This window comes from Ipomoea nil, unplaced genomic scaffold, assembly GCF_001879475.1.
Source record: "Ipomoea nil cultivar Tokyo-kokei standard unplaced genomic scaffold, Asagao_1.1 scaffold1310, whole genome shotgun sequence".
NCBI lineage: Eukaryota > Viridiplantae > Streptophyta > Magnoliopsida > Solanales > Convolvulaceae > Ipomoea > Ipomoea nil.
The window spans coordinates 1,417,419-1,444,523 of record NW_017617738.1 but is presented as its reverse complement, the minus strand read 5'-3'; the positions used below and the strand labels follow the sequence as shown (position 1 = coordinate 1,444,523).

The 27,105-nt window shown below is 32.5% G+C and overlaps 1 protein-coding gene across 2 annotated transcripts; it reads right to left on the bottom strand.

The window, feature by feature from the left end:
• Positions 1–11,546: 11,546 nt before the first annotated feature.
• On the bottom strand, positions 11,547–26,658 carry LOC109185044 (berberine bridge enzyme-like 8). Of its 2 annotated transcripts, XM_019335042.1 has the most exons (2): positions 25,688–26,658; positions 11,547–12,197 (listed from the first exon to the last, which is right to left on the bottom strand). In XM_019335042.1, exons 1-2 carry the CDS (start codon positions 26,617–26,619, stop codon positions 11,552–11,554), a joined length of 1,578 nt encoding a protein of 525 aa, XP_019190587.1. In that variant the 5' UTR covers positions 26,620–26,658; the 3' UTR covers positions 11,547–11,551. The 2 variants fall into 2 exon arrangements, with proteins under 2 accessions (XP_019190587.1, XP_019190586.1); XM_019335041.1 differs by lacking the exon at positions 11,547–12,197 and having other exon boundaries at positions 24,993–26,658.
• Between the last annotated feature and the right edge of the window lie 447 nt (positions 26,659–27,105).

The following is a 27,105-nucleotide window of genomic DNA, read 5'->3' as shown; positions in this document are numbered from 1 at the left end:
TCCTTCCATGGGCATAGTTATGAATTGGGTCAACCAATTCTGATTTCGTGTAATATGACTATAATAATCTATATATAATTAATTAGTCTATATTCTCTCTTATTTAAAATATTTTTTATTCAATTGTAAAGAATGCACGTTAATTATTGCCAAATCTTTAATAATAATATTTTCATAATTAATTAGTCTATATCTGTTATAAATCAAATATTTTTTATATTTCCATTCGTGTAATATTAGCATAATAATATTCCATAATTAATTAGTTTATATATTCGGTCATATTTAAAATATTTTTTATTCATAATATTATAGATATGTACAATTAGGTTACTCTGGTTCTTCGTAGAATGTGACGCAGCATAATTAACTAATTAATACTTAATAAAATTTATTGTTAATTTAACTATTAATATTAGGCAATTATATAAACAATCTATACAATTAATTAGACCGTGCAACGCTGATGTGAGCATAATTAATATATTTTTTTATTCTACAACAATATCATAAATTAATATTATGTTAATTCATCATTAATAATTAATCCGAATTATTATTAATTTGACTAATAATATAGATTTGCATAAATATTTATTATTTGTAATATGACCATAATAAAATTTAATTGACTAATTTATAATAACATCAAAATATAAATAATTGATTTGCTTAAAAATAAAGTGCAGAATAGGAGTAAAAACAATAACAAATAACTTAAATTTTGTGAACTTTTTTATTTTAATTTTTACGGTGTGATCTGTTTCTGATTTTGAAGAATTTTAAAGCTCATGGAGTTTTTTGTATTATTTCGTCTGTTCCTAAATTTGTGAACTTTGTATGGATTTGAAATTTGTATGCTTTCGAGTTTAATTTTTGAATTTTTAAATCGGGTTACGTGGCATCTTTCATTGAATGGATTTCTCCTTTTCTAGTTCTGGTGTGTGGTATGTATTTATTGCATTTTTTTTTAATTTAGGGAATGAATGGTTTAATTAAATGAAAATTTTAAAAAATTTGTTAAGATCTAATTTTTATTAAAAAATCCGTGAATAACTACTAAGTTTCTTAAATGTAATTAAAAAGTTATTACATGTTAATCATTCATTGACCTTGACGTTTTCAACAGTGTAATTACAAAATTGTATCAAGTGATTTGAATATTGATATTATAAATTGCTAACATTAAACATACTGTTTGGTTCGCTATAAAATATTTGAAGAGTAATAGAATAGAAATTTCATAGAAAATAAATTGTAGAAGTAAAAATAATAACAAATAACATAACAAAGGTAAATTGTTGACATATTCGTCGTTATTCATCTTTAAACAGAGTCCTCATTATTTGAATTCTCATTATCCAAATTTGAGGTTCGGACACCTGTCCATCCAGAGAATCGTGAAAGTTAGGAAAATTTAAATACGTCAATAAAGTTATATATAAAAAAAAAAAAAAAAAAGCAAAACAATGTAAGTAAGTAATAGATCACCTCTTCAGCGAAATCATAATCTTCTCTGTCATAATAAACATGTGTTGAAAAATCTGCATCATTCAAATTTCCCACAGAAGTTCTGTCACAAAACATCAGCATATACCTAAGATTAGTAGTTTTGTTTCTATACTCATTATAAACCACCTCAAATATATTAATTTGATAAACTTTGACTTCTTTAAATTTCTTGAGCCACTTTTGAACACATAATCAAGGAATATGCATATGTATAAAAGTTCCCTGAAATTATAAAAAAGCATATGCATCAACTAAAGTTTTAGAAATACAAAATTTAAAGATTAAGATTATAGTAAAAATAAATAAATAAATAACTACCTCTACATCATGTACTACACACTCTATAGAGTTTATGATTCAAGATCCTCTTGTTTCTGGAAGACGAACGACACGAAGCACTCTAAAGCACTCTAAACCTAATGGTATCCTACTAGAGTTTAGGATGAAGTTGATTACCAACAATCTCGCTGTGAAGTTCAGCCGCCATTGAGAATCGGTGTAAAGAGGAGAGTACAAAGACATAAATATGTTAGAAGCTGACAGCTTTGGGTTTAGCACAATGATGGGTTTAACTTGTTATAATGAATATTTTTTTTAAAAAAAAATAAAGATATTATAGACATGTAATTCTAAATTTTTTTTTTTTTTGAAAGTTACTGGCTCTATTACATTGTAGTATCTGTTCATATACTTTCTCAACCTACTGAAACACAAAGAACCAATAACGCCTCCACTGAGGCTCGAACTTATAATCTTCCAAATGGAAGTCCAACCCGGATACCATTGGACCACATAGTCCTGGTCATGTAATTCTAAATTAATTAAATGTATATGTATTATTTTTTTATTGTAGCTACTAATTTATTTAATTTAATAAGAGTAAGTGGCGTACATACTTTTCATCAACAATAATGAAATCATTGATTTTTTTAAATTTACATTCGTTGTTTAGACAAATTGTTTTGTGAGTTTGTTAATGACAATTGCTACAATTCCTGCCACTAGAGGATGATAATAAATAATTCAAAATGTATTGTTACAATAGATATTGTTATAATGATATAGTAAAAATTAACTTACAAATTCCTTTAGAAGTTTTCATGCATTATAAAATTCTGACGTGTAACTTGTTCAATTGAAGCCAATAGGATGTCAACATTGTTAATTCTTTGGAAAATGGTCCTACCATTTTTAGTGTCCTTGTGTAATTATATTTATGATCAACAACTTTGTAGTTAGGTCGCGCAGGTCTGACAATGATGTAAGAACAATTTTGTCTGACAAAAAATTAATACTCCATAGTATAATATTTGTAAAGTAATGTACAATTGTACCATTATAAAAATATATACAAAAAATATTAATACCATAATGACCTAAATCATTCCAATAATGCAAAAGCACAATTGAAATATTAAATTTTGTTCTAAATAATCAAAAGAATATTAATTAAACGAAAAAAAAAAAACTTAACCTAATTTTTTTTTAGTTTTTTTAAATGCATAAAAATCAAATGATTTTTAAACTTCTTGATTTATAATCTTTGATGCTTAACTTTGAATGTTATGTATTTAGCCAGAGAAATTATTTAAACAAAATTTATGTTAAATTTTAATTATATATTTTTTAAAATATATTTTAACATATTCGTAGTATATGTTTAACAATTATGTCAACTCTAATTGGTATGGGGTTCGAAACTAAGACTTTTTTTATGAAAATTAATCAGTAAGTTAAAAATAATAAATAGTTAACGGAATATTCCGTTACTAAAGTTTATACTAACGGAATTTAGGTTATTTAAGGGAAGAAAATAATATAATTGGGTAAATAAGAAAAATCATTAAAAAATACTAAAATCAAAATAATATGAACTATTCGTTTTAAGAAACAATACTACCGACATTTTTATTTTGTTCCAGATAAGGACCTAGCATGGCTCTTATTAGAATTGTAGATGTAGATGTAAATTAGCAGTTACGTAATATTTATTTTCCTCTAGTTCACACGTAATATTCCTTACAATTAAAAGGAATGCACAAATATAAATAATTTATTACTGAACACACATTTATATTTATTACTGAACACAATAATGAAATCATTGATTTTTTTTAAATTTACATTCGTTGTTTAGACAAATTGTTTTGTGAGTTTGTTACTGACAATTGCTACAATTCCTGCCACTAGAGGATGATAATAAATAATTCAAAATATATTGTTACAATAGATATTGTTATAATGATATAGTAAAAATTAATTTACAAATGCCTTTAGAAGTTTTCATGCATTATAAAATTCTGATGTGTAACTTGTTCAATTGAAGCCAACAGGATGTCAACATTGTTAATTCTTTGGAAAATGGTCCTACCATTTTTAGTGTCCTTGTGTAATTATATTTATGATCAACAACTTTGTAGTTAGGTCGCGCAGGTCTGACAATGATATAAGAACAATTTTGTCTGACAAAAAAATAATACTCCATAGTATAATATTTGTAAAGTAATGTACAATTGTACCATTATAAAAATATATACAAAAAATATTAATACCATAATGACCTAAATCATTCCAATAATGCAAAAGCACAATTGAAATATTAAATTTTGTTCTAAATAATCAAAAGAAGATTAATTAAACGAAAAAAAAAAAAAAAACTTAACCTAATTTTTTTTTAGTTTTTTTTTAAATGCATAAAAATCAAATGATTTTTAAACTTCTTGATTTATAATCTTTGATGCTTAACTTTGAATGTTATGTATTTAGACAGAGTAATTATTTAAACAAAATTTATGTTAAATTTTAATTATATATTTTTTAAAATATATTTTAACATATTCGTAGTATATATGTTTAACAATTATGTCAACTCTAATTGGTATGGGGTTTGAAACTAAGACTTTTTTTATAAAAATTAATCAATAAGTTAAAAATAATAAATAGTTAACAGAATATTCCGTTACTAAAGTTTATACTAACGAAATTTAGGTTATTTAAGGGAAGAAAATAATATAATTGGGTAAATAAGAAAAATCATTAAAAAATACTAAAATCAAAATAATATGAACTATTCGTTTTATGAAACAATACTAACGACATTTTTATTTTGTTCCAGATAAGGACTTAGCATGGCTCTTATTAGAATTGTAGATGTAGATGTAGATGTAAATTAGCAGTTACGTAATATTTATTTTCCTCTAGTTCACACGTAATATTCCTTACAATTAAAAGGAATACACAAATATATACTTTCCATAATTAATGAGTTATATTAACATAATATTCTGAACAGACAGAATTATTCTTAATCTATACATAAATAATTTATTACTGAATACACATTTATATTAATTATTCCTAATATATACCTAATTAAAAAGTAGAAATACACAAAATTATTCCTAATCTATACATAAATAATTTATTACTGAACACACGTTTATATTAATTATTCATAATCTATACCTAATTAAAAGGTAGGAATACACGAATATATGTATAGACTAATTATATATACACAGATATTATAGAAATGCCTCTAAGTTTTGGGGAAAAATTTGACTATGAGAATTTTACTTTTATATATATATATATATATATATATATATATATATATATATATATATATATATATATATATATATATATAGAGAGAGAGAGAGAGAGAGAGAGAGAGAGAATCGCTCATATGTGGTCATGTCATTAGGTGTGGTCGTGTGGTCGTATCTGTGTCGTTGAATCAGTTTAATCTAAAGGCTGTGGTAATTCTGAGGATTTTCGCGCGTTTTAGTAAGTGGGGGTGTTATGGTAATTACAGTGACCATTTATAGCGGGCGGGTTCCAGAATACACCAACAGTGTTGACAACATACACCAATAGTGTAATAAAACACACCACAGTGAAACACACCAATGGTGTATTCCCGTGTTATGGTAATTACAGTGGCCATTTATAGCGGTCGAGTTCCAGAATACACCAACAGTGTTAACAACATGCACCAATAGTGTAATAAAATACACAACAATGTGATTTTCCTTATTCCGGTGTTTTATGACAAGTTTACCCTTACAGTTCGCTGGGTAAATGAATGTGCGCGAAAATACTGAAAAAATCTTGATTAATATGATTCATTAGATCTATCTAATCTAATGGTCTATAATTGACCATATGACCACACCTAACAACATGGCCACATGTGATCACTCCTCTCTCTCTCTCTCTCTCTCTCTCTCTCTCTATATATATATATATATATATATATATATATATATATATATATATATATATATATATATATATATACTCTGTATTTTAGTTTCATTTTTCACACACACTAAATTTATTATAATAACCCTAAAGTATCATTTTTTTTTGAAAATACCCTAAAGTATCATTTTAATTCTACTTCAGTTTCATTCGACGATCACGATTCACACAGCGATATGTGGACCATGATCCATTTTATAATAACTACGTGGTGAGCGGGCTGCCAAACTCCTAAAATGTAATGTTTAATTTAAAATTAATATAAAATATTAATAATTGCATACTAAAATAGTTTAAATACTGAGTTCATTTTACTTTTGGTCTAGATTTATAGATAACTAACTTTCCACTTTTAGTCTTTTTGTTTCAAAACATCCCTTGCTTGTTGGTCATAGTATTATTGTGGAATGATCATTTTTTGTCCTTCATCAACGAACATGTTTAAAAGGTGGTGAATATAAGGGCATTTCAACCTATTCAGTTCTAACTGTTAATTCTTTTTTTTTTTTTCTAGATTTATGTGTGATTCCACTATTACGAAGGTTCAGGTTCTAGAGGCGCTACTGCGAAGGCGCGGATTGCAATTGAAAAAGATATGAGACTCTAGCCCCGAATTAGAGATTTTTTTCAAAATAATAAAAATAAAAATATAGCGGGTTAACCCACTTTATATAAAAAGACCGAAATGTCATCCTATTTAACGTCATTTAAAAATGTTTATTGACGAAAGACAAAAAAAGGTAATGCCACAATAATATTAAGACCAACAAGAAATGTTTTGTTTTGTTTTGTTTTGTTTTTTTTTTTTTTTTTTTAAATAACTAAAAATGGAATGACACCTAAAAATAGGCAAATTATCCCGTGCAACCGTGTGCACCATCGGTTGCAAAACGGCGTCGTCCGACTTTTAAAAGAAATCATTTTTTATTGTCGTTAACGGCATTATGCTGTACATAATTTGAACTATATATCCAGAATTAATGAACTATATATCCAAAATTAGTGAACTATATATCCACATCGGTTACTGGTACCCTGTTTTGGCTTATGGCAGTTGGCTGCGCCTGTGTATTTAGAATGAATGAACTATATATTCAGAATTAATGAATTATAAATTCAGAATTACTGAACTATATATTCAGAATTAATGAACTATATATCCAGAATTAGTGAACTATATATCCAGAATTAATAAACTATATATCCAGAAATTAGTGAACTATATCTCCACACTGGTTACTGGTACTCTATTTTGGCTAATGGCAGATTGGAGTTTAAAAAAAAATTGATTAGTGGAGTTAAACAGTGGCACTAACGGCACCGTTACTCCACCATAGTGAAACGGCGTCGTCCGCATCCGTGTGCACCATGCATGGTGCACACTTGCACATCATAATGATTGCTAAAAATGTAGGATTAAAATGGAATTAACTCTAATTATATAAATCTCACAAAAAAAAAACTCCAATTATACAAAAGGAATGAATCTTAGAAATTGCTCACATGGCAAATTATGTAGTATTATTATACTATATTTTCCTTAAAAATTGTACTATATTTTCCTTAACAATGTACAAATAAATTACCATATTAATAGGAATCAATATCAAATTATGCTCCAAAATTATATATATATATATATATATATATATATATATATATATATATATATATATATATATCGCACTCAGGTGCGAATGCTTCGCCAAGGGGCGAAATAGGAATAATTCTGCTCGTCCACGTGTCCAGATCTAATGGATGAGAAACACTGATTATTTAAAAAAACGCGGTGGCATTTTCGTAAATAATTAAACATCGAAGTGCAAGTAAAATGTATTACAAGTGCATGTAAAATGTATTATAGGTGCAAGTAAAAATTTACACTGAGCATCAATACTTAGTTGCACCTATAGTTCTAAGTAGTTGCACCTATAGTTCTAAGTAATTGCACACATAGTTATAAGTAATTGCACCTAGGTGTATGAATGTTTGCGAGTGGTTTTCAGGGGTATTACTACCCGCTGAACTCAGATCAATGAATGTTAACAAGGCAAAATTACATGCACTTATAGGTGAAAGTAGGTGCACCTATAGTTATAAGTAGTTGCACCTATAGTTATAAATAGTTGCACAGATAGTTATAAGCACACCCAGGTGCATGAATGTTTGCGGAAAGTGAATGCTAACAAGGCAAAATTACATGCACTTATAGGTGAAAGTAGGTGCACTTGTAAGTGATTTTACTTGCACTTCGATGTTCAATTATTTACGAAAATGCCACCGCGTTTTTTTTTAAGTTATTAGATCTGGACACGTGTTGCGCTCTGATTCGTTCGCATTTCCCTCCTGAGCACTTATTCGCACCTGAGTGCATCCCTATATATATATATATATATATATATATATATATATATATATATATATATATATATTGAAGGGGCTCCATAATTATATTATGATAACTCAAATGGCATGAATTATGCGAAATGAAATTCGCAATCGTATAAATTAGGAGTGAGCATAGATTTGTCCAATCGATTCAAATCTGTCAAATTCAATTTGTCTCCGCCGAAAGTAGATGTGTAAAATTGATGGAACGCGATCCCGTTTAATGAAGATCTACCACTAACTCAGCAGATCGATTGTGAATCTGAAGTGATATAGTAATTTAATAAACATATATATAATAATATATACTATGTAATTATTACATTGTAATTGTAATATATTTTGTAATACATATAACATATTAAGATATGTATGTAGTGGGAAGGGATCGGGTACATTTGGAGTTTCCCGTGCGGTTGTGTAGGTGGACACACGTTAAGTATTAATCTGACGCACTTAAAGTACACAACACGTGCACATTATGCGCACAAATAAAACACCTTCAGAACCCAACCTCACGCATGTTCAGTACAAGTCTCGCGCATGTTAAGCACAGACCTCACGCATGTTAAGCACAAAAACACACGCACCTTGAGTTTTAAAAACAACTCACATTAAGTATACACTCATGCACATTAAGTACAACACTCACACACCTTAAGCACAGGACTTATACACATTAAGCACAAAACTCACGCACATTAAGCATAAAACTCATGCACTTTAAACTTTCAACAACAACTCACATTAAGTACACACTCACGCACATTAAGCACAAAACTCACGCACATTAAGTACAAAACTCACGCACATTAAATATTACATACGCACATTAAGTACAAATCTCACGCACATTAAGAACAAGACTCACGCACATTAATAAGTACAAAACTCGGGCACATTAATCACCCGCACAACCGTACGGGAAACACTTAAATGCACCTGAACCTGAACCTGTATGTAGAAATATATATATATATATATATATATATATATACTAGTTTTTCACGTGCAATGCGCGATTGAGATAATGCTCAATGCGCAAGATTATATTGAAATTATTCATGCATAGATAATTGAATGTTGAATTTGTGTATTTAAATAGATAATTCTAAGTTTACAAATGCAAGATAATATAGTCAAGATTGATTATAATTTTCAATAAAATAATTGTATAGGTATGGTTAAAACCAAATACGGGACATAAGGGAGAGAAAATAAAAATTAGGGCATAAGATATTAAATATATACTAATATTGAAGAGCTATCTGTTGATTGCCAAACAATGACATTGCGAGGTAGTTTTCAACTTCAATTTGTTGTGTGATTTGAATACTTTTTTTTTTATCAATAAATCACCCAAGTAATTAATATGATTGGCTTAATTATATTTTTTATTTTTAAAAAACAATTAATAATAATAATATTAATAATAATAATAATAATAATAATAATAATAATAATAATAATAATAATAATATTATTATTATTATTATTATTATTATTATTATTATTATTATTATTATTATTATTATTATTTGGTCATTTTACATGTTAATCTAAACAGCTAATTTTTCCAAATATCTTTTTTTCCAACCGTTGATATAATTCACTGGTCAAATCCGCTAACACTAACCGCTAACTACGGGTTGTCAAACAAGGACATTGTGAGATAGTTCTCACTTCAATTTGTTGTGTGATTTGAATACTAATCTTTCAAGTAGTTAATATGATTGGCTTTATTAATTATATATTTTTTTAATTTTTTCATGATATTAATAAAATACTTGGTAAATAAATATATAGCATTATTTTGTATTATAACTTTGAAATTTAATTAAAAAAAATAGTGCACAAAAAAGATAATAGACAATGTAGTGAATATAATCAATTGATGAATTTGAATGTAAAGAATTTTTACATTGGAGAAAAATAAAGACAATATAACTAATAAAATTATTTTTCTTAATTAATTTATTGATAATGAATAAATTTTTTTTAATAAAGACATTGTAGGAAAATTGTAGCGAATATAATCAATTGATGAATATGAATGTAAAAAAGTTTTATATTGGAGAAAAATAATGACAATATAACTACCTGGAGTATGTGGTCTAATGGTATTTGGGTTGGACTTTCATTTGAAAAATTATGAGTGCAAACCTTGGTAGAGGCGTTATTGGTTCTTTGTGTTTATAATTAATGAAATTATTTCTCTTATTTAATTTATTGATAATGAATATTCATTTTGAATAAAGACATTGTAGACACATAATTCTAAATTAAAGAAATGCATATTTATTATTTTTTTGTTGTAGCTACTAAATTATTATTTAATTTAATAAGAATAAAATAGAGTACTAATTATGCCAACTTTGATTGGGATGAGGTTCGAACTTAACCTTTCTTATTGAAATCAATGAGTAAGTTAACGGTGAACTAACAGAAATTAACGGAAAAGATAATATTTAACGGAAAATTTAACGGATATTTATATTCATTAAGGATAAATTAGGAAATCTTAAGGAAAAATTAAAATTTGATCAATCTGAGCCATTCATTTGATTAAAATCTGTGACCGCCATTTTTTCTATCCATTATAGGCCTAATTCTCTTGGGCTCTTATTAGTATAGTAGATAGTAGATATTCTAATTAATTGCAATTCTAACATTTGAGTAAACCTGGAATATCTACATGATTTGGTCTTTGATTTTTAATTTGATTAGAACTGTGGTCATGATTATTTTTTTCTTTGACCACGAGGTGTCCTGAGCAGGTCTTAAGGAGTTTGGTTTTCAATTACGGTTCACACAACTAATAATATACTTTTTGTATATTAAAAATGTACTTACACAATAATTTGCCATTGGTTTTTTTTATACGAAAGAGGATTCGTACTCCCAACCTCTCTTAAAGGACAAAAGTGCACGGCCACTCACGCCAACTAAGTTGGTTAATGGTCATGATTACTTTTAATTTCATTCTCTCTTTTGGGCTTTATTTCATTGTATTAAAAAAATTCCTTATGCCCTTTCCAAAAAAATAAATAAATAAATAAATTCCTTATGTCATGTGAATTAGGCATACTCTTTATTATTCCCGTCGTCTAAGCTTAGGATAATAATTTTTTTACGTTCTCCAAAATACTCTGTAGAAGCAGAGTATGGGGACCCTTGGAGTTGGGAATTCAACCTTTCGGAAAAAAGAAGAGCAGCAATTCTAGGAAAATTAAGCAGTGCAATATTCTTAATAATATATAGGCCAATTGAAGAGCATTTAGCTTTTACAAAATCAAATATGATAAAGGTAGAATAGTTACTTGATCTTTCAATTTCAGAAATAACAATTAAACTATTAAAGAAACATTTGTGTTGGCCGGCCTGGTTAACTTGGTTGGGGGAAGATAGAGATGTTTTGTTCATTCCTAAAGAAATTTTGAGGATCAACCTTGCTTTTTATCTTCACCAACCTATCAAAATTCTCCTTGAAATACTTCAATCCATACTCCATTCCCTTCGAGTAACTTTGCGGTCCATTATTATTGTGTTTGATTCCCAAATCTAAGTCTCGGTAGTTCAAAAACGCCGCCCTAGGATTCTCCGAAACAAATGGATTCATATGTTCATAGAGTTGTCTTATTAACCCTAGGTTTCTCTCAGTCGCCTTCTCACCCTCATCCAGCCAGCTTATTGCATATTGAATCATAGCAATATTTCCAGATCGATGGGGAAAGGGTTTTGCCGTAGAGGGAATCTCCGCCATTGATCCACCGTATGGGTTGAATGCCAACGCCACTCTCTCAAGCTCCACCATTTTCTTGAATATGAACTCTATGCATTCTTTTGGCATTGGGGTCTGAAGATAATCTGATTTGATCTTGATGTAGTTTAGTCCTTGGGGCTGCCTATTGAGCAAAGTCCCCAATGGGGTTTTTGCTGGGAAATTTGTGTAGAAGAGGACTGATTCTATCCATGCCATTTCTGTGCAGTCCTCCTGGTTTAACCCTAGCTCCGGGAAGCTTTCATTCATGGTGGAGAGAAGGGTTTTCCCTTATTCCAGTGCCCTATGACGAGTTTACCCTTGCAGTTCGCTGGGTAGGAGAATGTGCGCAAAAATAGGGAAAAATCTTGATTAATGTGATTCATTGGACCTATCTAATCTAATGGCTTGTAATTGATCATATGACCACACCTAATAACATGGCTGCACTTGATCGCCCCTCTCTCTCTATATATATATATATATATATATATATATATATATATATATATATATATATATATATATATATATATATATATATATATATATATAGAGTTAGGATCATATGAAAACATGTGCTTAGGTGAGAACGTGAGAATATATATATATATATATATATATATATATATATATATATATATATATATATATATATATATATATATATATATACAGTTAGGATCATATGAAAACATGTGCTTAGGTGAGAAAGTGAGAAAACATCATGTGCATTATCTAATATTTTTTAATGATTTGGATTAGATTAAGTGTGTGCGAACGCGCATTAAATGTGTGCAAACACACTCAATCGCGTTTGCACACATTTAATGCGCGTTCGCACACACTTATTCTAATCTAGACCATTAAAAAATATTTGATGGATGCACATGATGTGTTCTCACATTCTCACCTAAGCACATGTTCTCACTGGAACTCTACCCTATATATATATATATATATATATATATATATATATATATATATATATATATATATATATATATTTATATATATTTATATTTATATAGGGAAGAGATCAGGTGCATTTGTAGCTTCCCGTGCGGATGTGCGGTGGATTAATGTGCGTGAGGTTTATACTTAATGTGCGTGAGATTTGTACTCAATGTGCCTGAGATTTGTACTTAATGTGCGTCATGTTAATATGCGTGAGTTTTGTATTTAATGTGCTTGAGTATTGTGTTTAATGTGCGTGAGATTTGTGTTTAATGTGCGTGAGTATTTCAGAATTACGAGCTCAGAAGGAAGAAGAACAGAAACTCACGCACATTAACGCCGAAGCTTCTTGTTACTTCTTCCTTTAATTTGGCCATGGATTCTGGATTATCATCTACCTACAGTGCAGTTGAATGTTTATATAAATGACGCACGCACAGTAAAATTTGCACAGCAGCTAAGTGTGGATTTCTTTTGTATTATTCCCATAATTCTTAACCAACATAGTCCGCCTCCGCATCATCATCATCAGGGAGGGGGCAAATGGCTACTGGGGATGGGAAAGAAGCAGACATCAATATTTTCTGCTGCATTTTACACATTCACGCACATTAAGTACAAATCTCAGGCACATTAAGCACAACACTCACGCACATTGAGTATAAATCTTATGCACATTAATCCCCCGCACATCCGCACGGGAACCTTTCACTATACATATATATATATATATATATATATATATTTATTTATTTATTTATTTATTTGCAATTCTAACATTTGAGTAAACCTGTAATATCTACATGATTTGGTATTTGATTTTGATTTGACTGTATATGATTTGAATTGAATCGTCTAATTTGATTCGAACTGTGGTCATGATTATTATTTTTTTCTTTGACCACGTGGTGTCTTGAGCAGGTACTATAAGAAGATTGGTTTTCAATTATGGTCCACATAGCTAATAATATACTTTTAGTATATTAAAAATGTACTTACACAATAATTTGCCATTAGTTTTTCTATACGAAAGAGGGTTCGAACATCCAACCTCTCTTAAGGGACGAAAGTGCACGGCCACTCACGCCAACAAAGTTGATTATTGGTCATGATTACTTTTAATTTCATTCTCTCTGTTGGGCTTTATTCCATTGTATTAAAAAAAAAAAAATCCTTATGTCCTTTCCAAAAAAAATATAAAAATTCCTTCTGTCATGTGAATTAGGCATACTCTTTATTATTCCCGTTGTCTAAGCTTAGGATAATAATTCTTTTACGTTCTCCCAAATACTCTGTCGAAACGAAGTGTGGGACGCTTAAAGTTGGGAATTCAACCTTTCCGGAGAAGAAAGATAGCAATTCTAGGAAAATTAAGCAGTTCAATATTCTTACTTGTTAGAAAATAATGTATATGTGGCTCAAATCTATGAAGATCATGTCATCATCATCCATCCACGTTGCATGTCCTTAAGGTGCATTTCTTGCACGTTCATCCGACTTATGCTCTCTTCTTTTTACTTGCCGCATTTGTCTACTTTTTCTTTTGTATAAATAGATTAGATTTCTATTCTTTCAATGTACTCATTTCTTACATCAATATCAATTATTGATTCATTCACTTGCCTTAGCTTCTTTTCATTTCCCACGTGATATATATATTATATTCTTTCCTTTTGTGTTATAATATATATATTTCCTTTATTCCTAATTTGTTTTGTCATTATTATATTTCCCTATTATTTAACTTCTATAATTCTCAATTTTCGATTCTTCGCTTCCGCATTATTCCGCTATATTCCTAACAAGTGGTATCAGAGCGGTTTAATTGAGAGTTATTTTCAAAGATGTCGACTGTTACCAAGTTCGATATCGAGAAGTTCGACGGGAAAATTAGCTTTTCTATCTGGAAGGTTCAGATGGAAGCCGTTCTAACACAGAACGGTTTGAAGAAAGTGCTAGCTGGGAAGAAGAAGAAACCGGCTGCAATGACAGATGAAGATTGGGAAGATTTGGATGACAAGGCACGTTCAACCATTCTTTTGTGCCTGTCTAAAGAGGTTCTACGTGAGGTATTAAGTGAGACGACTGCGTCAGATTTATGGTCCAAGCTAGATACTCTTTACATGGCCAAAACTCTGGCGAACACGCTACGCCTGAAGGAGCGTCTGTACACAATCCGTATGATGGAAGTTACTTCTATTAAATCTCACTTGGATGAATTCAATTCTATTTTATTGGACTTGGAAAATATTGATGTCATAATTGACGATGAGGATCGTGCTGTTTTATTGCTTGTCTCTCTCTCTAAATCATACAAGCATTTCAAAGAAATTATGTTGTATGGTAATAGTAGTGACACCCTTACTTTCGACAATGTTAAGTCAAACCTATTGTCCAAAGAAAAGTTTGACTTTGAAATTAAGTCTGAGGACAAAGGTGAAGGCTTGACTGTAAGGGGTCGTTCACTTGAAACAGAGAGTAGCAATAAAAAATCTAGATCCAAGTCCAAAGGACGTAAGTCCAACAAATCCTGTAAGTACTGCACGAAGCAGGGTCACGATGTGACTGAATGCTTCAAGTTGAAAAACAAGCAAGAGAGAGAAAAGAAGTCTGCTGAAGCTAGTGTTGTTGAAAGTGATTCAGAAGGCGATGTTATGTTATCTGTTAGCTCCGGTGACAAATGGAGCAAGACTGAGTGGATTCTGGACTCTGGTTGTACATTCCACATGTGTCCTCACAAAGACTGGTTCGCCTCTCTAGAACCGGTTGATGGTGGAGTTGTCTTGATGGGTAATGATACCCAATGCAAGGTTAGTGGAATTGGAAGTGTTCAGATTAAAACTCATGATAATGTTGTCAGGACTCTTACCAATGTTCGGTAGATTCCTGATTTGAAACGCATGCAATCTGATATCCTTGGGCACCTTGGAATCTCTGGGGTGCAAGTACATAGCTGAAGGTGGAGTTCTGAAGGTTATAAAAGGCTCTCTTGTTCTCATGAAAGCTTCTTGTTCTCATGAAAACTTCTCGTTCTGGAAGCTTGTACGTCTTGCATGGCAGTACTGTGACAGGTTCAGTTGCGGTATCCTCATCAATGTCTGATGCGGATCTCACTCAACTATGGCATATGCGTCTGGGGCATATGAGTGAGAAAGGTCTCCTTGGTGATTCAGGTACGGGTAAATTGCAATCTGTGAGCATTGTGTTTTTGGGAAACAAAAGAGGGTTAGTTTCTCTACTGCTACACACCGTACTAAAGATGTATTGGAATATATACATTCCGATTTATGGGGACCAACTAAATTCCAGTCTATGGGAAGCTGTAGATATTTCATGTCTATTAATGATGACTTTTCTCGTAAGGTCTGGGTCTATTTCTTGAAACACAAAAATCAGGCTTTTTCTATTTTCAAAAAGTGGAAAATACTTGTTGAGACTCAGACAGGGAAAAAGGTCAAGAAGCTCAGGACAGACAATGGCTTGGAATTTTGTGAGTCAGATTTCAATGACTTCTGTGCGGTAAATGGAATCGCTGGGCACAAGACCTTGCCTGGTAAACCCCAGCAAAATTGTGTTGCCGAACGTCTAAACAGGACATTATTGGAAAGAGCTCGTTGTATGCTCTCTAATGCTGGGTTATGGAAATGGCGTGAATTTTTGGGCCGAGGCTGTTTCTACTGATTGCTATTTGGTAAATAGATCTCCACATTCATCCCTTGATTTCAAAATGCATATAGTAAGTGTAATCTTTAAAGAGTTATGAATGGAGTTATTATCCTCATGAAGAAGGAATAATATGTACCATTATGTGCTCAATAAAGGATTACTGATGAACTTATTGATTATCTCAGTCAATATTGATGGTATAAACATCAAATGAAATACATAAAGAGCTTAATGATGTTAGCTTATGTCTAAGGACGAGGTTATTGAAATGAAAAGCTTAGAAAAGCTAAGTGTTATCTCGACTTAAATGATCGAGTATTTCTTTAATGGAATTATTGTATACACCAGTTAGCCAATATATGATTTTGATTGGCTATTTAGACAAGTCAATATATAATGGGCTACTTGGGTATTGGTTAATATTATCCCAATGAATGCCAAAGTACCAAAACTGGGTGTATTATATCTTTCCCCCATTATTCTATAAGGGGACAATAAAGATTGTGTTGCACCAATGAGAAATGGGTATTTATGAGAAATTTTGACTAGACATAAAGATGTCAATATTATACCCACGTGAGCTCTAAAAGAGTCACGGGATCATTATAAAATATATTCACCCCATTGATAGTTGAACATGTTTGTTCACAAAATCCCTCTTTATATTTTGGAAGTTTATAAGGGATTTGAAGAATGCTATCTTCAGGGGGAGTATAATGATCATGAATATTATGCCCTGAAGTTTATGTTGGGATTATGATTGTACTCTTTTTCCCTTAGCTAAGTTTTTTCCCACTGGGTTTTCTTAGCCTAAGGTTTTTAATGAGGCAACCGGTGCAACACATAATTGAACATACATCATGTACTCTTTTTCCCTCGACTAGGTTTTTCCCACAGGGTTTTTCTAGCGAGGTTTTTAACGAGGCATGAGTATGAAGACAATACGATATGTATTGTCCAATTGGAGAAATGATACGTTATGAGAGATGGAATAGAAGTAAAGAAGATGGAACATAACACACTTCTTCAGTGTTATCATTATCAGGGGGAGTAGATTATTGTACTCTTTTCCTTTAACCAAAAGTTTTTTCCTATTGGGTTTTTCTTTGTTAAAGGTTTTTAATGAGGCAATAAAATATTCATCCTTTGGACATCCAAGGGGGAGTGTTATGAAACAAAAAGAAATGTGAATGTCCAAGTTGAGTTTTGAACCCTTGACCTTGTGTATAAAAGATGAAGTCTTCTCCACCCAGCTACTTCGACCATAAGTTATACTTGCTACTAAGTCTTCTCTTTGTTACACTATATGGCGGTTCACAATTCTCCAAAAAGCTGATTGCAAGTTCCGAGAAGCAACTGCAGGGAATGGAGCTCAGGACCTCAAGCATGACAAAGCAATGCTACCTCCTCAGCTACCAACTAGACTAGCTTTGCTACCTGTCCATCTTATGCAAATTTAATATTTATTATCTCCTAAATCTCAACACTATAAATACCCCTTTCCACTATGATCTTGTACATGTAGAATATATGAAAAGCTAATCATATTCTCTCAACTCTCTCATCCGTACTGATGTTCCCCTTCTACTTCATAATATTAGTGTTGTTATTGTTATTATTCACAACAAGATTAAGATTATAGTAAAAAATAAATAAAATACCTCTACATCATGTCCTACACACTCTATAGAGTTTATGATTCAAGAGCCTCTTATTTCTGGAAGACGAACAACACGAATCACTCTTGTGCGCAAGCCCGATCTCTTGTGCGCCGGGGGGGGGGGGGGGTGGGGTGGGTGCAAATCAAATTCCAACTAGAACGAGATAGGAATGGCTTGATTCAAGCCCGATCTCTTGTGCGCCGGCACCTGCGGGCACGAATGTCGTCCAAAAATTGGCTAGTCTTGCAGGCTAAGTTATGCCATACTTTGCGATTGATTTTCCAACGCGTAAGACCACTGGGTTCGGCCTCAGGCCGAAGTGTAGCAGCAAATTTCGGCCACTACATGGGACCATGGTGGCCGAAACTTGCTACATGGGCTTGAGCAAGTTTCGGCCTACCCGAAACAGGGTGGTTCCCAGAACCAGTTTGCTTTCTCCTGGACCGTTACGAGTATTAATTCTACGATTAATTCTCAAGATTAATGGTCAGCTGTTACAACAGTTTTATCTGATTTTAATTTCAGATTAAATGCCAATTTAAATGATGTTTAGTACACAACCTCTTATATAAGTGTAGGAGCAGCAGGTTTTTATACACACCGTGAAGTAGTGAGGAACTACGAACAAACACACACAATGGATATATCGCTTTCTTAGTAGACATGGAACGACCTGAGGGTTTGTGGTTCCACGATGTGAAAAGAAAGTGTGTAATTGGTGAGATCATTGTATGGTTCGAAACAATTGCCTTAATATTTGGCATGTAAATTTTGATCATACAATGATGAGTAACGAGTTTATTATAAACAAAGGTGACAAATGTCTACGTAATGTGTACGATAGACGAGGTTATCACTATTTGTCTATACACGATAAACTCAACATGGGTAGTAACGATCACATGATCAATTCTACCATGGTCATGTTAAATTTGAGATTTGACATGAGACGAGTGAGTTTGGCAGATTTAATCTTCGAGATTGAAATCGTGGGAAGACCGTATGGTCTCGTGTTAGGCCTATCTCATTGTGTTGATTGAATCCTTCCAAAGGATTTTATTCAAGTGGCTTGGACACCGTTAGATACTAACATACAACTAGCCAACAATCACGAAGATTGTACTTCTCACGGAAAATACATTCAGATTATTGGTAGTTTAATTGTATCAAATGGGTTGTACTAGGCCGGATATTGCCTTTGCGGTTAACGAACTCGGTAGACATACGAGTAGCCCTAGTGTTGCGCACTAGAAAGCAATAGAGGTTATGAGATACTTAAGGTATGCTCGTGACTTTGGACTGCACAACGTGTGATATCTAGCCGTACTTGGAAAGTATAGCACGGATATCAAAGGACGCTAAGTCCATCAAAGGCTACGTCTTTACGTAGGCCAGTGCAGTCGATTGGATGGAAATTCTCGAAATGAATTTGTGATAGCTAAGATCCGACGGGATCAAAGCTGAGAGCCTTACACTCGTGTCGCGAGCGAGTAGGCCGAATGGCTATGCCATTATTTCGAGAATGTCCCTAGTGGTGAACTCGTACCTCCAATTTGTGTGGATTGCGATAGTCAAGCCAAAATTGGTTAAGTACAGAGTTAAATGTGGAATGGTAAGTCTAGACTTATAAGTCGTAGATATAATACCATTAAACAATTTCTCACAAAGGGGGTTATCTCTATTGACTACGTGATGTCAAAAGATAACGTAGCGGCCGCTAACTCGCTAACCTGAGGGTAAGCAAATGGTTGTGGAGAAATTGGAACGAGGAATGGGTCTAAAGCCCTTGGACTAAAAGTTCTATAGTGGATACCCAACCTAGCTAGAACCTAGGTTCAATGGGACAACTAAATTATGGAACGGAGCGTGTCACTGTGGGGGTCTCGGACTCCCTACCACTCCTCGTTGAAAACAGTGACTCCCGCACGAGGCTAGCATGTTGATGCTTTAATGATTCGAATGTTGGTTGACATATGTGAGTATGCGGGATACTCGGAAAAGAATCACCTATGTGAGAGAGAAGTGAGGGTCGCTTCAAAGGAGAATTGATGGGCACAATTCTTCACAAACTCTTGCAGAACCAGGACGGTGACCCACGACCAAAATTGGCACACTCATGAGAACAGAACATGGTTGAGAGGTTCCTGTGTGAGATATGTCATCGTCTACACAAACGGCAGTCGGTTCAAAGACATTGCGTTCTACCATACAGCCAGTAGAGTAAACATGTCTTCACAAGGGAAGGTTCAAAGCGTATAGTGATCCCTACCTATCCTATGCAGGGATCGACCGTTGAACACAGTTGTTTCCGATTTCAAAATACCCTGAGAATCAATTTTTCATTCATGTGGGGGATTATTGGAAAAATAGCATTAAAAAGACATTTAAGTGGCTATTTTGTGGTACAAATATCAGTGGGGTCCACCTCCGATTTGGGTCAGGTCAAAGTGGATTCGGGTTCTTCGTAGTGAGACGAAGAGATTGATATATTGTACGCTCAAAACGGATAATGGGTGAATGAGATATTGATTCTCAAAGTAGACCCATTGAGTTGAAAAAAATGAAGGGAAAAGTGAGTTTTGTCCCACATTAATTTGGAAAGAGGATTCTCAAAGTAGAACCATTCGCGGGCTTGGGCTGTATAGTTCCAAGCTTGCGGGTTTCATGGGCCGGCCCGCAAAAGCCTGCCAAATAAAAAGCCCGCGGTGGAGCGGACCTAATGAGGCGGGCCGGCCCGCATTGACACCCCTATTCACACGTAATATTCTTTATAATTAAAAGGAATACACGAATATATAATTTACATAATTAATGAGTTTATATTAACATAATATTCTGAACACACGGAATTATTCCTAATCTATACATGAATAATTTATTACTGAACACACATTTATATTAATTATTCTTAATTTATACCTAATTAAAAGGTAGGAATACACAGAATTATTCCTAATCTATACATAAATAATTTATTACTGAACACAAGTTTATATTAATTATTCATAATCTATACCTAATTAAAAGGTAGGAATACACGAATATATGTATGGACTAATTATATATACACGGATATTACAGAAATGCTCTAAGTTTTGGGGGAAAAACTTGGTTAGGAGGATTTTACTTTTAATTATATTGATATAGATATAGATGTACTCTATATTTTAGTTTCATTTTTCACACACTAAATTTATTATAGTAACACTAAAGTATCATTTTAATTCTACTACAGTTTCATTTAACGATCATTTGGTCCACACAGCGATATGTGGACCATAGTACATTGTATAATAATTGCGTGGTGAGCTCGCTGCCAAACTCCTAAAATGTAATGTTGAATTTAAAATAAATATATAAAATTTATAATTGCATACTAAAATAGTTTAAATACTGAGTTCATTTTACTTTTGGTCCTAGATTTATAGGTAACTAACATTCCACTTTTAGCCTTTTTGTTTCAAAACATCCCTTGCTTGTTGGTCATATTATTATTGTAGAATGATCATTTTTTTGTCCTTTATCAACGAACATGTTTAAAAGGCGGTGAATATGAGGGCATTTCAACAATTCAGTTCTAACTGTTAATTTTGTTTGTTTTTTTTTGTCCTAGATTTATGTGTCATTCCACTATTACGAAGGCTCAGGTTCTAGAGGCGCTACTGCGAAGGCGTGGATTGCAATTGAAGAAGACATGAGACTCTAGCCGTGAATTAGAGATTTTTTTTCAAAATAATAAAAATAAAAATATAGCGGATTAACCCACTTTATATAAAAAGACCGAAATGTCATCGTATTTAATGTCATTTAAAAATGTTTATTGACGAAAGACTAAAAATGGCAATGCCACTCTGTTTTGGCTTATGGCAGTTCGCTGCCTCTGTGTATTCAGAATGAATGAACTATATATTTAGAATTAGTGAATTATAAATTCAGAATTAGTGAATTATATATCCAGAATTAATGAACTATATATCTAGAATTAGTGAACTATATATCCAGAATTAATGAACTATATATCCAGAATTAGTGAACTATATATATCCAAACCGGTTACTGGTACTCTATTTTGGCTAATGGCCGACTGGAGTTTAAAAAAAAAATTGATTGGTGGAGTTAAACGGTGCCACTAACGGCACCGTTACTCCACCATAGTGAAACGGCGTCGTTCGTAACCGTGTGCGCGATGCGCACTTCCACATCATAATGATTGCTAAAAATATAGCATTAAAAATGGAATTAACTCTAACTATACAAATTTCACCCAAAAAAAAAAAAAAAAAAAAAAACTCTAATTATACAAAAGGAATGAATCTTAGAAATTGCTCACATGGCAAATTATGTAGTATTATTATACTATATTTTCCTTAAACATTGTACTATATTTTCCTTAACAATATACAAATAAATTACCATATTAATAGGAATCAATATCAAATTTACAAATTATGCTCCATAATTATATTATTTTTTCTTTTTGAAGGGGCTCCATAATTATATTATGATAACTCAAATGGCATGAATTATGCGAAATGAAATTCACAATAATATAAATTAGGAGTGAGCATAGATTTGTTCAATAGATTCTAACCTGTCAAATTCAATTTTCCTCCGCCTAAAGTAGATGTGTAAAATTGATGGAACGCGATCCCATTTAATGAAAATCTACCACTAGCTCAGCAGCTCGATTGTGAATCTACAGTGATATAGTAATAATATATAATAATATATACTATGTAATTATTACATTGTAATTGTAATATATTTTGTAATACATATAACATATTAAGATATGTATGTAGAAATATTATATATATATATATATATATATATATATATATATATATATATATATATATATATATATAAGGGATCAGGTGCATTTGAGACTTTCCGTGCGGTTGTGCGGATGGACGCACATTAAGCATTAATCTGACGCACTTAAAGTACACAACACACGCACATTAACTACACAAACAAAACACCTTCAGAACATTAACTCACGCAGGTTAAACACAAGTCTCACGCATGTTAAGCACAAAAACAGACGCACCTTAGGTTTTAAAAACAACTCACATTAAGTACACTCTCACGCACATTAAGTACAAAATTCACGCACCTTAAGCACACGACTCACGCACATTAAGCACAGTGGCGGGCCCAGAATTTTTTTTCAGTGGGGACAAAACATTAAAGCAAAATTGATAATTAGAAAAAAAAAATGACACACTTAAAAAGTATAGCCATAAATAATGTTGGACATAGGAAAATTATAAAACACATCAAAATATTATAAAAATATTCATAACAAAATATGAACATAATCAATTTGATAAAATAATTTGAATAAAAGATCCATTATAAATTACACATCTCATCTCATTATTAATATAAATGAAGATTTATATATATATATAAATTGTGTTGAAGCAATATGCACTATTAATAATAGTGAAAATGTGAAATAATGAGAAAATTTATGTTGAAAGCATATGAACCCTGACTTACCTTAAGTTCAACCACGCGCTCAGCCAACTAGGCTTACACACCTTCTTTTATCATTTGTCTATTTTTTAATACTTATACTAAAACTTGTACGTACTATATATACACATATACATACAAGGGTTATATAAGGGGTGGGAGTGGGGTGAGTGGGGGCAGCTGACCCCACTGCCCCCACTGTAGGCCCGTCCCTAATTAAGCACAAAACTCACGCACATTAAGCATAAAACACATGCACTTTAAAGTTTCAACAACTCACATTAAGTACACACTCACGCACATTAAGCACAAAACTCACGCAAATTATGCACACGACCCACGCACATTAAGTACAAAACTCACGCACATTAAACATTACACATTCACGCATATTAAGCACAAATCTCACACACATTAAGCACAAGACTCACGCACATTAAATACAAAACTCACGCACATTAATCACCCGCACAACCACAAGTGAAACAATTAAATGCACCTGAACCAGAACCAGAACCATATAATATATATATATATATATATATATATATATATATATATATATATATATATATAATTGCAATTCTAACATTTGAGTAAACCTGGAATATCTACATGATTTGGTCTTTGATTTTGATTTGACTGTATATGATTTGATTTGAATCGTCTAATTTGATTTGAATCGTCTAATTTGATTCGAACTGTGGTCATGATTTTTTTTCTTTGACCACGAGGGGTCCTGAGCAGATCCTAAGGAGATTGGTTTTCAATTATGGTCCACATAGCTAATAATATATTTTTAGTATATATTAAAAATGTACTTACACAACAATTTGCCATTAATTTTTCTATACAAAAGAGGGTTCGAACTTCTAACCTCTTTTAAAGAACGAAAGTGCGCGGTCACTCACACCAATCAAATTGGTTAATGGTCATGATTACTTTTAATTTCATTCTCTCTGTTGGGCTTTATTCCATTGTATTAAAAAAAATTCCTAATGTCCTTTCCAAAAAAAAATAAAAAATCCTTATGTCATGTGAATTAGGCATACTCTTTATTATTCCCGTCGTCTAAGCTTAGGATAACAATTCTTTTACGTTCTCCCAAATACTCTATCAAAGCGGAGTGTAGGACCCTTAGAGTTGGGGATTCAACCTTTCGGGAGAAGAAGGATAGCAATTCTAGGAAAATTAAGCAGTGCAATATTCTTAATAATATATAGGCCAATTGAAGAGCATTTAGCTTTTACAAAAACAAATATGATAAAGGGAGAATAGTTACTTGATCTTTCAATTTCAGAAATAACAATTAAACTATTGAAGAAACACTTGTGGTGGACGGCCTGGTTAACTTGGTTGGGGGAAGATAGGGATGCTTTGTTCATTCCTAAAGAAATTTTGAGGATCAACCTTGCTTTTTATCTTCACCAACCTATCAAAGTTCTCCTTGAAATACTTCAATCCATACTCCATTCCCTCCGAGTAACTTTGCGGTCCATTATTATTGTGGTTGATTCCCAAATCTAAGTCTCGGTAGTTCAAAAACGCCGCCCTAGGATTCTCCGAAACAAATGGAGTCATATGTTCATAGAGTTGTCTTATTAACCCTAGGTTTCTCTCAGCCGCCTTGTCACCCTCTTCCAGCCAGCTTATTGCGTATTGAATCATAGCAATATTTCCAGATCGATGGGGAAAGGGTTTTGCCGTAGAGGGAATCTCCGCCATTGATCCGCCGTATGGGTTGAACGTCAACGCCACTCTCTCAAGCTCCACCATTTTCTTGAATATGAACTCTATGCCTTCTTTTGGCATTGGGGTCTGAAGATAATCTGATTTGATCTTGAAGTAGTTTAGTCCTTGGGGCTGCCTAATGAGCAAGGCCTCCAATGGGGTTTTTGCTGGGAAATTTGTGTAGAAGAGCACTGATTCTATCCATGCCATTTCTGTGCAGTCCTCCTGATTTAACCCTAGCTCCGGGAAGCTTTTATTCATGGTGGAGAGAAGGGTTTTCGAGTCTCCGAGGAAGAGGGAGTTGAAGGTGGCGCTTATGGTCTTGTTGGCCACTCCAAGTGTGAGCCGGATGAAAAGGTTGTTGTCTAGGTGGTTCGAGACGCGTTGGTGGCGATAGACGATGTTGGTTAGGTTCTGGTCGTAGGTTCTGGTGACTCTGAAGACGGTGACCTTAGGTGGGACGCGTACCAGTTTTATTTTGTATGACAGGACAACTCCAAAGCTGTAAGCGCCGCCACCAGTGATGGCCCAGAACAAGTCCTCTCCCATGGATTTTCGATCAAGAAGATTGCCCTTGACGTCGATCAACTTGGCATCAATGACGTTATCCACAGTGAGGCCGTATTTTCTCATCATGTTTCCATATCCGCCGCCACCAATATGGCCACCCATTCCAATAGTTGTGCACACACCAGCAGGGAAGCCATGCACATTGCTTTTGTTGGCAATTAAATAGTAAACTTCTCCTGAGGTGGCTCCAACTTCAATCCAAGCAGTCTCATCCTCGATGCTAACATTAATCGATCGAAAGTTGAACATGTCAAGGATAAAAAATGGCACGTCTGAGACATATGACACGCCTTCAAAGTCATGGCCCCCACTTCGGATTTTCATTTGGAGGTCATGCTTATTGGCGCATAATATCGACAACTGAATGTGTGAGATGTGTGTTGGAGTCACAATAAAAAGTGGTTTTTTTGTATTAGACTCGTTAAATCTCAGGTTTCGTAAATATTCTCGTAAAACAAGAGAAAATGAAGAGTTGTTTGGGGTGTAAATGGCAGAGGAAATTGGATGAGAAGGATTTGAATGGTTGTTAAGACATTCAAGAATTGTATCATTGCAAGAACACAAAGGTGTTCGTGCAATAATGCATAAAAAGAAAATGGTTAAAAAATATAAAGGGAACCTCATGTTTATTTTTTGTGAAAAATAAGTTATTGCTTGAAAGAGTTGAAGGTGTATTATGACCACAAGGTGGATATGTTGAGGTTTATATAGGAAAATATTTGATTTGGGAGAAGAAGGAAAATATTTGATTGGGGAGAAAAAGGAAAATATTTGATTTGGGAGAAAAAGGAAAATATTTGACTGCACCTGGTCCATGAAGATATTTTAGAGATTTGAATATTATAACCTATATGGGGTAAAAATAATTAAAAATATTATTCACATATATTAAAAAAGAAATGAATTTATTACTCTTTTTTAAAAAAAGGTAAAACTGAATGCATTAACTCAATAACAGTAACAAAAATCCAGGGGAGAATTCTACCAAGTGAAACCAAAAGCCAGCACTCGTCACAAGAGAGTGGGCCAACTAGTTCGTTGAACGAGGAATAAAGCAACATAAATAACTGTGAAAATAATTTAACAATATTTGACATTAATCTAAAATAG